The sequence below is a fragment of the Erinaceus europaeus genome, chromosome 7 (assembly GCF_950295315.1).
Source record: "Erinaceus europaeus chromosome 7, mEriEur2.1, whole genome shotgun sequence".
NCBI classification, from domain to species: Eukaryota; Metazoa; Chordata; class Mammalia; order Eulipotyphla; family Erinaceidae; genus Erinaceus; species Erinaceus europaeus.
The window spans coordinates 10,064,083-10,080,774 of NC_080168.1; the positions used below are offsets into that span (position 1 = coordinate 10,064,083).

The 16,692-nt window shown below is 41.2% G+C and overlaps 1 protein-coding gene across 1 annotated transcript in view; it reads left to right on the plus strand.

Annotated features, from left to right (window-relative positions):
- The first annotated feature begins 15,045 nt into the window (after nucleotides 1-15,045).
- Nucleotides 15,046-16,692, plus strand: part of DAW1 (dynein assembly factor with WD repeats 1) — a 43,170-nt gene continuing 41,523 nt past the window's right edge. The window contains exon 1 of the mRNA XM_007519322.3: nucleotides 15,046-15,113. Coding sequence (XP_007519384.2) covers nucleotides 15,074-15,113 — 40 coding nt within the window. The 5' untranslated portion in view covers nucleotides 15,046-15,073. The remainder of the gene's footprint in view (nucleotides 15,114-16,692) is intronic.

The following is a 16,692-nucleotide window of genomic DNA, read 5'->3' on the forward strand; positions in this document are numbered from 1 at the left end:
GGAGTTGTACCCCTCTTATTCTATGGCTTTTGTCAGTGTTTCCTTTTTATAAATTAAAATAAATAAATAAATAAAAATGGCCACAAGGAGCAGTGGATTTGTAGTGCTGGCACTGAGCCTCAATAATCACTCATGGCATTTCAATGGGTGAAGTGAAGGATTTGCATGCCTGAGTCCCTGAATCTGATTCCTGGCCATGCATGAGCCAGAGTATAATTCTGACCTCTCTCCTTCTCTTATGAAAGATATAAGATAATTTTTTAAACAAAGTGAAGTTATACTGATAATCTTAATGTATTATTTAAAAGAAAATATATTCCAGAATGCAGGTAGATAAAAATACATAACATCACGGCAGCTTGTTTCACTTTTTTGAGTATATTTTTATGCAAGATTGTCAATTTTCCTATCTATATTTGGTGTGGTGTGAAATGAAGTGACAGTATCCTATTTTTCACTGGATTTTATGTTTACCAGTGATTGCTGAAAATCTGTTCTCACAAGCATAACTCGACAAAAATAGAAGCAATGTTCTAAAGAGATTTCACTTCATCTAAAATGCTCTCAGTCAAGATAAAGAAGGTACTTCATGGTTCTAGACATTTTTACTAACTTTTGTTGGTTTCAGTGTTGAAAGCTGATCAGGTTGCTGACTTGCCCATATGGGAAGGAAAGAGGGACTAGGACTTTCTCCTTCCTAGCAGCCACCCTGGCCATAGTGAAGAATACTCCCCATAATGATCCTGGGTCCATGTTCCCAGATGGATAAAGAATAGGAAAGCTTCCAATAGAGGGGATGGGATACAGAACTCTGGTGACCGGAATTGTGTGAAATTGTACCCCTCTTTTCTTACAGTCTTTTCCATCATTATTAACTCAATAATTAAAAAAAATACAGTGAATATATTATGGAAATATTTAAGGAGTACATACAAACTTTCATGAGGCTCTTGACACTTTAATAGTAGAGAAAATGGGTTCCTTCTCTCTTCTAAATAAACTTTCAAAGGTGAACTTCTTCCCTCACCTGGGAAGTTGGCCACATAAAGTACAGTTTAGACTAGAAACTATATCACCCGTTCATTGCTCAGTAATGAATACCTTTCTTGTTCTGCTCTGGGTTCTCAAGTACCAAATGTTCCCAGAACAATAGCTTCAGCAGAACAACCCTGAAAGCTAACTTCCCTTTATTGTGTAGAAAGTGGTGGTTTCCACTGTGAAGACACAGGGCTTGGTTTTCATTCTTTTCATCGCTGAAGATTAAAACCTTTGGTAGATTTTGAGAACTAGCCCTTCAAGTAGTTCTGCTGTAACATGACAGGGGAAAATTGTAACAACATACTTAGGAGCTTTCTGGCAGAAAATGCTGTAGAACTGATCACTTCAGGCAATTGCTCTGTATTAAATAGGACTTCCAAATCTCAGAGAAAAAAGAAATCAAGATGGGAGAGGAAGCAGGAGTTGCACAAGAACATAGATCTGTCATCTGTAAGCTACTTATCATAACTACCTACTTCAACAGAAATAAAATCCAGAACTCTTCATCTAACTTTAATTCTGCATTCTAAAGCATTTGCTTCCATTTTACCCAGATACCTTTCTACCTCTAAAAAAAAAAAAAAAAGCCCATATCTAGCTTTCTAGTCCTATCCTCAACTCTGACACCATCTTCTTAGATGATGCTCCTAGCCCACTTGCATGTTAGCTGTTGGGCTCAGTCAAAAATCAGTAAAGTCACTGGCTTCTTAGAATATTCCAGGACTGAGTGGCAAACAACACTTGCTTAGACTGAGATGTTCATGATGTGTCTGTCATTGGCTTTGAACCAGCAACCACACTGAGTATTTCTTCTCCCAGTCAGAGCACATTGTTCAGGGATCCAAAGGATGGAAATGAGAGTAGTCAATATTTCATTCACAAAACACTTGATTGACATCTTTTTCTGATGATTCTAATTGTGCAGGGATAGAAGTGTGAGACTCCTAGGATAAATCTAGTTCACCATTAGACATAATCATTTTCTCTTAACTAAGTATAGTTTTGAGTTCATGAGTAAGCAAGAAAAAAAGGGGAGAGGGATCACTTTGGCTAGGGAGATTATATTGACCCTCAAAGAGAAATAGAGTTGCAGTTAAAATAAGAGACCAATAGAAAAGTATTCTTAAACCAAGAATCTCTGTGGTTTGACTTCAATATCATGTCAGGCTAAATGGCAACATTCAGTGGAAGATCATAAGAATTAATAGACTTAATAGATCATAAAAATTAATAAACTTCCCTTGGATCCTTGCTCATCAGGCAGAATAACTGGAGTTATATTTGCTCCATTAATAGAAACCTATCCTGCTGGGAAGCTGGTTCTATGTTCAAAGAGAGCTCTATATTCAGAGGTGAATATTCAGGGATATAAGAAATATATCACATAAATAACAAATGCCAAATAAAGTCAAGAGCAGTTGAAAAAATAAATATTATTACAGCTGACATAATTTTCCTTCCTGGGATATTATATTTTCTCTTCCCTTCCCCTACTATTTTAAATGGGATTTGCTCTTGGATGTAATCTTTATAATGTTGTCCTTAGTTTATAGCATAACAACAGAGGACTATAATTAAACTAATTACATATAAAAACATATATATATATATATATATTAGAATTGATGGCATTCTCAGTCTCTGCTTTGGGGGGAAGTTGAATGTATTGTCAGTGGCACGAAGGATGGTTTCATTAGAATGATGAACACACTTTTGTTGCTGTGGCTGTACTTTGAAGTTTTAACTGTGAAAAGTCAGCAGGGAAGAATGTTCAGTAGCCACGGGAGTGACCTATGATCAGAACTGGTTAGTGGTAGCATTCTGTAAGTGGTTGCAACTTTATTATAATAAATAAAGGTCTAAGATATGAAAGACTACATTTCCCAGCCATCCTTCTAGCTCAGGATTCCCATGTGACTTTACCACTTAAACCTCCTCTTGGGCATAGGGAAGATGTTTACTCTGCTCTCAGTATGAAGAGAAAGTTCTGCTTAGAATGATGAGAGCTTGAACCCCTACTATGTTACTGACTGCTATGAGAAAGTAGACGATTGTATGACCTTCTCAGAGGTGAGGCTCTGCATTCCATATGTCTAATGACAATCTCTCCTAGGAAGAATTGCAGTGAGAAATAAATGAGATCATGTATATAAACCACCTGGTATAGCACCTGGATCACTTCTCCAAGTGTTATGCTCCTCATCTCTTAAACATTGACAGATCCGTTGGGCAGTTAGACAACTGGTTATATCTTTTGCAGAGAGATAATGAGTAAAAGAAAAAAGTACGATACTGCAAGAACAGTTGAAAATAAAGGAATGTAAGATATTATCTAGTAGGGCTTGAAGTCAAGCTAAATATCATCCCAATGTGGATCTGATATGTGCATAGTTTAGTGATTTAATAATGATTGAAAAGATTGTGGTATAAGAGGGATACAGTTCCTACCACCAGAGTTCCATATCCTCTCCCCTCCATTGGAAGTTTCTTTATTCTTTCTCCTTCTGGGAGAATGGACCAAAATATCTTCATGGGGAGCAGAAGGTGGGAAGTCTGGCTTCTGTAATTGCTTCTCCACTGGACATGGATGCTGGCAGGTCAATTCATACCCCCAGCCTGTTTCTAACTTTCACTAGTGGGATAGGGCTCTGGAGAGGCAGAGTTCCAGGACACATTGATGAGGTCGTCTACCCAGAGAAGTCAATATGGTATCACAGTAGCATCTGCAACTTGGTGGCTGAATAGCACTGAGACATAAAGCATAACAAATTGTTTAATAATCAGGAACCAAAAGGTAAGAGTATAGAAAATGAAATTGCGGGGGGGGGGGGGGGGGGGAAGGCGGTAGTGCAGCAGGTTAAGCGCACATGGTGTGAAGCTCAAGGATCCCCGTTCGAGCTCCTGTTCTGAGAAAGACAGACACCACCTGACATACTGGTGGATGTTTACCAGCAATTCAATTCTCTGATGCCCCTCAAGTCACAGATTAGGCATCCAGAAATTTCCTGCCTTTCTATAACTGAAGATAGCTTGTTTGGGGGTCCTAGCGGGGAGCGGCCTCTTCGACTGAGCGCTCAGCTTCGGGAGGGACGCACATGGAGCGGTGAGGGAGGAGGGGGACACCCGCCTAGCCAGCCAGATCAATTAATTGATCAGATTAATTTCTTAGAGCAATCCCATCAGTCTTTTATTATATCATCCACGTTACATTACATTATAGTCAAACACACAGCACCAAGACTGAGGGAAAGTTAGATGCAATGGAAGACAACAACTGAATCTAGTTGGTAAATTTTGAATTTTCTTTGAAAGAAGATACTTTCAACTAACAAAGTTTCCACAATCACAACATCACCAAAGAAATAAAAAGAATCAAAACAAAAATCAATCAAGTTTATAAAAGGATTTCTTTTAAAGATAAAAGCAATCAGGGCTTCGCTGTTTTGGTTCGTCCAAAAAGTAATCTTCAAAGACAATTCCTAGGAACTTGGAAGTGCATCTTGTGCTCCTTTGAAAAAGTGGTTCAAGGGAGTTGGGCAGCAGCACAGCGGGTTAAGCGCAGGTATGACAAAACGCAAGGACTGGCTCAAGGATTCTGGTTTGAGCCCCTGGCTCCTCACCTGCAGGGGAGTCGCTTCACAAACGATGAAGCAGGTTTGCAGGTGTCTATCTTTCTTTCCTCCTCTCTGTCTTCCCCTCCTCTCTCCATTTCTCTCTGTCCTATCTAACAACGACATAAATAACAACAATAATAAATCCAACAACAATAAAAAACAACAACGGCAACAAAAGGGAAAATAAATAAAAATAAAATTTTAAAAAATATATATTTAAAAAAAAGTGGTTCAAAACTCATAGATAATGGATGTGAAGTGCTGCCCCCTACTGCCCACAGATTTTTTTTTTTTTTAAGCAACCAAAAGGCATAACTGGATTGTGAGTTCCTGAAAGTAACAGGTTATATATACATAGTTCTGAGACATTATGGGCTAAGTAAATACTGCTACAGTAAAGCAAGTCACAGGGATGCTTTGGTCTCCTGATACATGTCAGCTGTCCTCATGCTGTACTATAGCACACAGTGTCACATCAGGTGGAAAAATGAATCTATTTTAATTCAGTGTGACAAAGACTCAGTGTGCATGAACTATCAGAAATTGATACTGGTAGACTTGTTTAACATGGGGCTATGGAAAACCTTAAACTTGTAGAAAACACAGGACCTGCGAAGAGTAATCAAATGCTATCTAGCAAGTCTTATATATTTTAAATAGATGGCAGAGTACAATGTGCCTGTGAATATACATTCTAGAATTAAATAATTCAAATGTAGAGGTAGGAAATCACAGTATGGTGACATTTACCTAAGGGGAAAAATTTGCAATTTAAAGAGCTATGAATGCCTTGTAAATATTACATCATTTAATCTATACATAATTCCCAGAAACAGAGACTATTATTTTAATACAGTGGGAGAAATTTGATGATTTAAAAATTATCCTTTGGGGAGAGAGGGAAATGGTGCAGTTACAGCATATAGGACTTGCATGCAAGAGGTTCCAAGTTCAATCCCTGGTTACACTAGTAGCCAGAGCTGAGTAATGCTCTAAAGAAAACAAACAAAACATTACAACAATAATAAAAAATTAAAGTGACTCTGGTACTTTAATAATAAGAAACAAAACTGGCATTCAAGTTTCAGATTTATGGACTGGAGAAAGTAGTTACTGGGCAGAGCACATGCCATGCTTGTGGGCCAGGTTCAAGCCCTGGCATCATATGGGAGATGTTATGGCAATGGATGAAGTTCAGGTGCCGTGGTGTCCCTCTCTCTGTCTCTCTATCTCTGCATGAAAAAGTGGTCTGAACTGATGATACCTTACATTCACAAGATCCTGGAGGAAAAAAAAATAGATTCCTCTGACTCAAATTTGAATGCTCTGTAGGTTACGGTGCTTCCCTAAGTGGACAAATCCATCAGCGTATCAGAAGTTTCACTCCAATGAGTCTGAGTCACAGGTTACTCCATATTTCCTCTACCTGTTCTGTGTTGAGAAACAATTTGTAAGCAAATTCACCACAGCAGAGGATGAAGTAGACCAGGAAGTTGAGAGGCTATGGTGTGAGGAAGATTGCCATAAAGTTTAAAGCTGACACCCACTGGGGTACTTGTAGTGATCCTGTGAACTGCTGGTGCTGGCAGGCACTCTGGAAAGCCAACCAATCCAAGCTTCATAGACAAGTGGGGTGGAACCTGCTCCAGGCGTGGTGTAAGCAACTCAGTATGAAAATGTCCAGTAAGACTGGTCCTGGAGTGTGTGTGTGTGGGGGGGGGGGTGAGGGTAGCGTAGTAGGCAATCTGTAATCCTCCAATTCAAAGATGACTTATTTTTATAATTTTCCCATATGGCTTGTGCTGATGGAGAGCTTACAAGTATAGCATCACTGGGCTCATTTACCTGCCTGCCTGTAATTCACAAGTCTTGCAAGATCCTTTTATTCAAGTAATTCAGAAGGTTCCAATGAGTTGAATTTCGTTTGTTTGTTTTATTACCAGAACACTGAGCAGCTCTGGCAGTGCAGGACTGAACCTGGGACTTTGATGCCTCAGGCATGAGAGTCTCTTTGCATAACAATTATCTACCATAGCCCCAGTTAATAATAATAATATTAATTATTATTATTATTATTGCTCCAATGTTATCACTGGGGCTTGGTGCCTGCACTACGAGTGCTCCTGTGGCCATTTTTTTCCCCTGATTTTTTGGATAGTACAGAAAGAAATTGAGAAAGGGGGGAAAGGTAGAAAGAGGAAAGAAATACACCTACTGACCTGCTTCATCACTTGTGATGTGACTCCCATGCAGGTGGGGAGACCAAGCCTCTAGCCAGGATCCTTGTGCGGGTGTGAATTGATTTTTAAGAGCACTGCTACTGCCAATCTGCTGAGCAAATGACCCTAAAATGTTGAGTGTTAAAGGAAGGACAGACTATTTATTAAAACTAGGTGAAGAGGCCCCGCAGTGGTGCTGTAGGTTAAACATATACATTACCATGCACAAGGATCCGGGTTTGAGCTTCCACTCCTCACCCGCATGGGGGCTGATGCTTCACGAGCAGTGAAACAGGTGTGTGGGCATCTCTTTTTCTCTCTCTCTCTCTATTTCCTCCTCTTCTCTCAATTTCTATTTGTTTTATCTAATGAAAACAGAAAGAAAAAAAAGCAATAAATGATCACAGGAAGCAGTAGATTCATTATGCAGATACAGAGTCCCAGTGATAACCCTGTGGCAGTAATTTAAAAAATTAAAGGGGGGCCAGGTGGGTTAAGCGCACATAGCACAAAGCACAAGGACCAGCGTAAGGTACCTGAGTAAAGCCCCCGGTCCCAGTTCAAGCCCCTGGCCCCTCACCTGCAGGGGGGTTGCTTCGAAAGCAGTGAAGCAGGTCTGCAGGTGTCTTATCTTTCTTTCCCCCTCTGTCTTCCTCTTCTCTCAATTTCTCTCTGTCTTATCCAACAACAATAATAGCGATAACAATAATAACAGCAACAACAATGATAAACAAGGGCAACAAAGGGGAAAAAAGCCTCCAGGAGTAGTGAATTTGTAGTGCAGGCACCGAGCCCCAGCAGTAATCCTGGAGGCAAAAAAAAAAAAAAGTCCCAACTTCAATCTCAGTCTAGGTGAAGGAGGATGGGAGAGAATGTTTTTGGAGTTTTGGACCTAAGAAGAATGATAGCAGGTTTATTGGGATAGAAGGGAGGTAATAGTGCGATCCAACAAGCCTCACAGAGGAGCTTTCTTGCATCACAAAAATTGGGTGAGAATTTACTAGAATTAGCAGCCCAAGGCAAACTGGAGAAAGTTGGTTACATTTTCTTATTCTAATCCATAAATTCAGATACTTGAAAGTTCCCAGCACTATCCAGTAGAGCATGGAAGTTAGCATAAGAAAGAACCACAGGGTTTTGAAGAGTCCCATGACCTAAAAGAAGAAATGGGAATGCGGTACCACAGAGTGCCCAGCTGGGACCGGAAGCAGGACAGAGTTACATCTTAGCAATTATATACACAAAGTGGCAGGAGGCATATGTCACATGGAGGAGGAGCACAGATCCAAATCTGAGCATCGCAGATCTTTTCACCATGGATCCATGAAAAGTTACTATTAGATAAGATGTCTCAGGAGTTTACAAAGAAAGAAACTCCACTGGAGGAAGAATAAATACCCAATAATTCTGAATGTAATGGGGTCTTAAATATGAAGTGACTAAGGAATCTCTGAGTCCACAGGAGTTTATCTGAAAGTGGCTGGTGAACAGGGACAAGTGCAGACATCTATCTGCTGGTAGGGATCTTTCAGAATTGAGAGACCCAAAGCGATCACATACTGTCTTACCACATTGAATGAAGCCAGTGGAGAGGGGGATGCTAGTCTGGTGAGGAGTTAGAAAGGATGAAGTGGGAGGTGATCAGGTTGTAGCAATGACAAGCAAGAATAAGCAAGTCTTGGTATGCGACAGCTGAATGTAATGAAAAGAAAAATGACTTTCTGATGAGTCACTGAAGGCTGCAAAGTTGATTGGATGGTTAAAAGGTCAACGACAAAAGGTCAGGATTAGAGCTTCTGGTTTCCTCTGCCAACCGCCTGTCTATAGTTATTCCCTTAGAAGAACACCCAGGCAGCACAGAATTATGACACTGTAAACTCAACAGGAAAACTAGATATTCCATTTTTATCCTGTCTTCCCTCCAAGGCAGTATTGTGTTCTACAACTATCCCGGGGAAAATCACCTCAACTCCCAACAGTTTCCATGCTGGGAACATTTCAGAACTGTTGGGAACATTTCAGAACTGTTTGTGGTGACTTCGTCTACTTCTTGACAATTTAGTAAAAAATTCTTTATATTGAGCTGAAATCTGTCCTGCCTCCTGCTGTATTAGCTCCAACCTCTCTCTCTCTCTCTCTCTCTCTCTCTATATATATATATATATATATATATATATATATATATATACTCAGTTACCTCCCTTTCTAAATGGATCCTCTAAACTCTCAAGTCCCAAGCATTACTGAATAGCGTAGTGTTTGTTGAACCGGGAGGTGGGCCATACACAGCTCTGGTCCTCTTTTCATATTTTGGACATTCTCAGGACTTTTCACACTTTTGTTGTTAGACCTTGTCCATCCTGTTAAAACACAATATTCCTTCCCTTTATAAATCTGTACAGGCCATTCATTTAAGGAGATATATCTTGGCCTAGGTCTCCCTAGCATAAGGGTTATGCAAAAGACTTTCATGCCTGATGCTCTGAAGTTCTAGGTTCAATCTCAAACACTTCTATGTGCCAGAGTTGAACAGTGTTCTGGTCCTTCTCTTTCTGTCTCTCTCTCTCCCTCCTTTTCTTATTGAAATAAAACATTTACAAAGCAAAGATGGATCTTATGGATCTATAGAGGAAACTGGTGTGTGTTAAAGGATGTGAACTGGTTTATATATTACTTATACCAGTACCGCTTTCCTCAGTAAGGTGCACCTGTTGTCAAGTGTCACATGAAACAACTGCAAATCACGGGTGATGATCTAAGTGATGTTGACCTACATTACCCATTTAAATGGGAACAGTACATATGCACTGTCCCTCAATTTCAAATAAACAACCTTAAGATCCTAAATTTTTATATTTATCACCAGCCCTGATGCTCACTGTGTTTTGGAATGAGAGATTCAGCAACAACTCCACTGACTGGATACTCTGATGTCATTTCTTCTTCTTCTTCTTCTTTTTAAATCTTTATTTATTCGCTGGATAGAGACAGTCAGAAATTGAGAGGGAATGGGGTGATAGAGGGAGAGAGGTAGAAAGACATCTGCAGCACTGCTTCACCACTTGTGAAGCTTTCCCCCTACAGGTGGGGGCCAGGGACTCGAACCTGGGTCCTTGTGTACTGTAACATGTGCGCTCAAACAGGTGCACCACCACCCGGTCCCTTGTTCTTGTCATTTCTATGATGAAAGGCAGCCAGAGGCATATGGAACTCTGAAAGAGGACTGACTGGTGGATGGTAGAACTGGCTTTCAAATAAGGCAACTGATCTAAAGAATTCAAGTGGGAAAGCAGTTATTCCTACCCCTGGAGTAGAGAGGTATCACTTAGGACTTAGAAGATCAGCCACTGATAATCCTGATATGATGTTACTGGGGAACTTCACATTACAAATGGCAAATCAGTTGGCAGTAAAGGTGGGAGAGACTGAGCTCAGATCCGAGGAACTCCTGGAAGTGTCCAGTGACTCTCACAGAAACCTTGAGAAGGCTTCAGCACTATAATGTCCAAAAGGCATTTCAAATTGGCCTACACACACACACACACACACACACACACACACACTTCAGAGGACTATTTACAGAATCACCTAATTTTAATTTTGTTAGAACTCTCAGCACAGATTTTCATCTGTCACTACATTCATATCTATTTGTCAATGTCTTCCTAAATTAGCTCTTGCTTTAAATATGTAAATTTGTAAGGCTCTGTTTCACTGTTTCCCACTTGTTGATCATTGGGAATCATTATGTCAATCATGAACCAACCTTGCACATCCACATGAAGAGCAGTTAATGATCCCGAGAGTCAATGTTCCACTTAACACACAAACCACTAAATGGCTAAAAGCATGGTGATGCTTTTAGGAGGGTCTCTCCTGTAACTTTGTGAGAAAGCTGAACCAATTTAGCCCACACAAGCAGATGAGCACCCATACCCTGGGGCTATGTAGGAGTCTTGTTTTTGCAGCTTGCTCTGCATTAACTAATGGCTCTGCAATGAAGGTGGTTTACTCAGATGAATGTAAACTGGGTCCTTGTAACATATGCTGAGCTATCAGGTCAAGTCACTAAGAGTTGTATTAACAGAGAGGCCCTGTTTTTTTTTTTTTGTTTTGTTTTTTTTTATTGTTGGGGCTTGGGCCTGGCACTACAAATCCACTAATCCTGGCTCTTTTTTTTTTTTTTTTTTCTTATTTTATTTGAGAGGACAGAGAGGAGTTGAGAGGGGAGGGGAGAAAAAAAAAAGGAGAGAAAGACACCTGCAGACCTGCTTCACTGCTCCTGAAGCATCTTCCATGGAGGAAAGGAGTGGTGCTCGAACCTGGGTCCTTCGCATGGTGGTAGGTATGCCCTGTGTTCTTAGAGGGAAATGTCAGAAGAATTTTAGAAATCAAAGGCATTGGAAGTTTGCTTGGGCATCCAAATTAATGACTTTCAAGCAAAGAGTCAGGTTAGGGCTGCTGACCCCAAAGACTTGAACTCACCCCTTAGAGTCTATTGTAGCAAAAGAGGTGTGAAAATAGCTGCAGGTTCTGGCTATGACAGGGGTCGGTGGCAGGCACAGTGAGAGAGAAACACTGTTTCATTACTCATGAGGCTTACTTAGCCTTGCAGGTGGGAATAGAGGGGTGTTGGTGTTTGAACCTGGGTTCTTGTGCACAGTGATGCAGGTATGCTCTCTACTTGGTGTGCTGCCTGCTGATCTGAGTGGATTTTTTTTTTTATGAGGTCAAAGGACAACCTTTGAGAATTTGGTTCAAGGAAGTATGAGAAATTCTAAACCTGGAAAATGAAGAATGGCAGACCAGGTGATGGCACACCTGATTGAGTGCAAACATTACAGTGTAGAAGGACCTGGGTTCGAGCCTCCTGTCCCTACCTGCAGGGAGAAAGCTTCACGAGTGGTGAAGCAGGGCTGCAGGCATCTCTCTGTCTCTCTCCCTCTTTATCCTCCCCTTCATTCTCGATTTCTGGCTGTCTCTACCTGGTACATAAACATAATAATAACAACAACAATAATAAAAGAAATTAATCTTTAGAAAAGAAAAAAAGAAAATGGAGAACAGAGTCTCTCAGAGCAGAGAGGAATTGCTGTGAATGGAGGAAATAAAAAGGTAGACAGCTTGGAGGAGAGATTAGGGTCAAAATAAGGAGGAAATTTGTGTTTGGGGCCCTGTTCACAAAAGTGGAATCAAACTGTCTTGTAGTCATCATCTGTATCCTGGAACATCATGTATTGGCTTGGCCTTGGGAAACAAAAGCTACTCTGACATTTTGTAGTACAATAAAATAAAATAAAATAAAATAAAATAAAATAAATGTCTAAATAGAAGACTTTATCTAGAAAAACCATTTTGCTAATTGGCTTTATCACTTATTATCAGCCAGCCTATCCAAATACATGCATTCCTGAATACATATACTTTTTTTCCCCAGAACTATTTGAGAGATGATGTCAGATACTGCTTTATCTCTGAAGTAAATCAAGGTATTTTAAAAATAAGACCATTATGTAGCCACAGAGCAATGATTACAGTTAGGAAAATAAATACTGAAATAATACTATTTGTTAATCTACAATTCTCAAATTTTATTCAGTCGTCCAAACCACGTTCTTTATAAGTAGTGCTTTTCTTGGGCCGGGGTTCAACATCACTGAGCACAATTTTCTCTGTTTTGTGTCCTTCGATCTGGTCCAGTTCTTCTAGTCCACCCTGTCTTTTCTTTGTGTCAGCCATTCTATGCAATTTGTTCAATTTGAGTGTCTTCGATTTTGTCTCATAATTGAGGTAGCTGATGCTACAAAGGTATGGTGTCCTGAAAACTTTTATGTTCTTTTCTGTGTATAGATTTTATATTTATTTATTTATTTAGACACCAGGGTTATTACTGGGGTTTGGTGCCTATACTATTAACCCACTGCTCCTAACAGCCTCATTTTTTTTTTTTTTAATAGAGAAAGAAACTGAGACGGGATGGGGGAGATAGAAGATCAGGTAGTGGTGCAGCTGGTTGCTTGGTTACCATGCACAAGGACCTGGATTCAAGCCACCGGTCCCTGCCTGCAGAGGGGAAGCTTTATGAGTGGTAAAGCAGAGCTACAGGTGTCTGTCTCTTCCCCTATTTCCCCATTCCCCTATTTATTTCAAAATGAGAGAGAGAGAGAGAGAGAGAGAGAAGAGAGATGGAGAAGGGAAGGGAGAGAGACATCTGCAACACTGCTTCACTATTCATGAAGCTTTCTCTAAGCAAGTGGGGTCCTGGGGTTTGAACCTGGGTCCTTGTGTACTCTAATGTATGTGTGCTTTACTGAGTGTGCCCCAACCTAGATTTTTTTCCCCCTACAAATTGTAAACAAGAGGTTCAAGATGTCATTATTGTCCTGATATTGTTCAATTTTTAAGAACACACTTAATGGTGTCTACCAGATGTCTTCACTTTGTAACATTACTATTTCCCCCCCCCCCCAAATTTCTCATTATAAATGGCACAAGCATAAACAATAACCTGGAAAAACAAATTCTACCCAGAAGTCTACTTCTAGAGCCCTTTGCTTTTGCCTGTTCAAACCATCTCCATGACTAGGGGAAAGTCTGAGCTGGAAGAGAGCTTAGATTTGTATCTGGTTTCCTGTTTTCCCAAAGTGGGCTACTCACTGTTGATGGGACTATGATGGTTTTTATTTGCTGTCCATTTGCACCAGGTGACTGAGTCACTTAGTAACTAAAGCTTTACTCCATTTCAATTTAATCTCTTCAAACGCCTTAGCACACAAGGTAAAAATAGTCGTGTACTAGCTGCTTGCCTTGCAAATATGAAATGAGGGTACAGGTGGTGGTGCACCATGAATGAACACCTGGTTAGAGTCCCTGGGCCCCACCTGCAGCAGGGGAGCTTCACCAGTGGTGAAGCAGTGCTTCAGGTTTCTTTCTCTTTCTACTCTCCTTCTCAATGTCTCTCTGTTTTTACTAAATAAATAACATCTCTTAAAAGCATATGAAATGTGATGTATTTTTTCTTTTTCAACACAGAAAGGATAAACTTTCTAATTTAGTTTTGGGAAGTCAAAAGCTTTTGGGCCAGGGAGATAGCACAGCAATTTACACGACAAGCTTTCATCACTGAGGCTCAGAGTTTGTAGGTTCAATTCCCTGCACCACCTTATGCCCATATGCCAGAACGGAGTAGTGTTCTGATTAAATACATGGGAATGAACAAGAATCAGTTCGCTTGATAGCTGCTTGCTCTTCACTGATAGTCATACAAAATTTTTTATCTACAGGATTCACACCGCTTTCTTTTAAATGGAAATTTTAGTTTATTATTATTATTATCATTGATACTATTACCCTCAGAGCACTACTCAGCTCTGGTTTTTTGTAGTGCTGGGGGTTGAATCTGTTAAATGCAGATTTTAAAGTCAATTTAGAGACATCATAACATCTTAAAGAGAACTGCTAGGTTGCGGAGATGGAGGTGATAGGGTATTTGGTTCCAAGTTGTGAAGTTGAGACAACATGTTTGAGGTAGGGAGAATTCCACAGGGGGAATTTTCCAGCTGGCTGGCATTTGCTCCCCATGCAAGATATTCCTGATGGCAGCTGTATTTGGCAGGGAGAGAACGTAGGCTAGCAAGAAACTCAGCAGACCAAATGAAGCCCTCACCTCCCAGGGCAGGGTACACATGCTGTGCTTCTTCTTCCCTTCCTGCCTGCTTCCAGCTCTCACTACACTGCATGTTGGGGATCCTTTACTTCCTCTGACTCTCAGAAGGCTGCTGTTTAACAAGGGTGGCGGTGGTGGGGTGGGTTAGTACCTTAATGGTGCAAAGCTCATTAGGACTCAGTATCCGTGCAGAAAACCCCTAGAGGAGGGAAAGGACGCTGCGTCTGGAAGTTCAGGCTACTTACATCGAGGTTGTTTTCCTTTTGTTGGTGTCCGAAACCTCCTGCACTTCCCCCAAGTTCCAAGCGGATTCTAGTGACCGTGGGAGTAGGTTGCGTTCCCCAGCCTTGTCTCCCTGCATCCAGGGCCCCCATCCTCTTCCAGTCCCTGCGGTGGGTGAGCTTTGCAGTAGCCTGCAGCCCCCGGACCCCACTAGTCACAGCTTTGAGCGGAAGGTTCCGCGCATGCGCATGAAGCCTTGTTTGGCGGTTGCTATAGCTACGGAGCCTGCAGTCCAGGGGTCTCTCACTCACACCATGAAGCTCAAGAGCCTCCTGCTCCGGTATTACCCACCAGGTACTGGCTGAGCCCGCACCCCCACTTCAAAGGGCTCCCGGGACTCTCCACCAGGCGGGGGGCCGAGGTGGGGCGGGGGTCCAGGGAGGGGACAAGATGCTGGGTGCTTAACCCACCTGTAGCCCTCACTCCTTTACCTGCTGTCTGCTGTGCCCTCAGACCTCCACAGTAACTCTCTAGGGTGTCTTTGAACTGTGAACTTGCCCAGTGAGCATGTTTTAGGCTTATTCTGAGATGGGGGGGGGTGTCACTGGGACAGGTGCTGTCTGGATTTGTTTTTGCAAGGGATACACTGACAAGGACCACATTCCCCACCCCCACCCCTAAGAGCACCAAAATAATTAGGCCAATGAACACTGAAAATAAGTGAGTAACTGGAAAGTAACTATCCAACAAATCTTGTTAGTTGCAAATTGGGGGTTTGATCAGTTCACACACTGATTGAGAACCTTCTACTGATGCACTTACATACTCCATGCTAGAGGGGTTTAGAGACCTTGGCATCCTTGATTTCAGAGTTTTAAAGAATTATGAAATAAATACATCGAGTACTATAATTTAGGAAAATCTTGATCAGTACTCTAAGTTTTAAAGATTTATTTATTTGGGGGGGAGAGGAGACGGAGGGAAAGAGAACAGAGGCTGTGGCAGAGGTGATTTAAGGGATGGGATCGGACCTGGGACCACATGTGTGCAAGCCTGGTGCTCCACCACAGAGCTTCCTAGTTCTCTTATTTCATAGGTAAAGACAGGGTTTATTTAGGGTGTGAGTGAAGTCTGCTAGTCACCTGCTTGTTTCACATTTGGTATATGAATTAAGAATATGCAAAATGCACCCAGTAAATTAAAAGGCACAGACCATCCACATGGGGCTGCAGGTAACTCCCTTAACATTCCACTCTAGGGACATTTTAATTGAAAATACTTTTCAAAACACTCGCAGAAAGGAAGCTAAGTCTTGACTAGTCATGGACCTCAGAATGGGGTAGGTGAGTGGCAGTGGAGTAGGTGAGTTATGGGGGGGGGGGTCTCTTGAGCCAGGCGTAGGGAGCCTGCAACTCATGTCACAAGCAAACAGTTCACAGCGATGAGGGAGGAAGGCACCAGGGCGGTGATTAGAATGTACTTAATTTTTCATGGGTCTGACTCTACGTAGTTATTGTAAATGACTTATAAAATGCAAAGCGGGTCTGTGGAGAGAACCTTAAGAGGATCCTTATCTGAACAAGAGCTATACACTTAAATGGTTTGAGACAGCAATCAAAGAAACTGGTTTCTCATCACAAATTTTTGCTTCCAGCAGCACATGGGATCTGGACTACAGAGAGAGGACAGAAAGAATCCACACTGTAGGGCTTCATCCCACAGATGGCTTTTAGAATTCCACTTCTCTACCCTAACTGTCCTTTTAAGACCCAACTCTATTTTCATCTCTCTTTCTAGAAGTTGCATTATTATTATTATTATTATTATTATTAGATCTGGTCAATGTCAATTACTCAGACCTTCTTTTACCATCATTCATAACAGCCCTCTTCCTGAATCAGTTTTACTCTCTTCCATCTTATATTATTGTCTT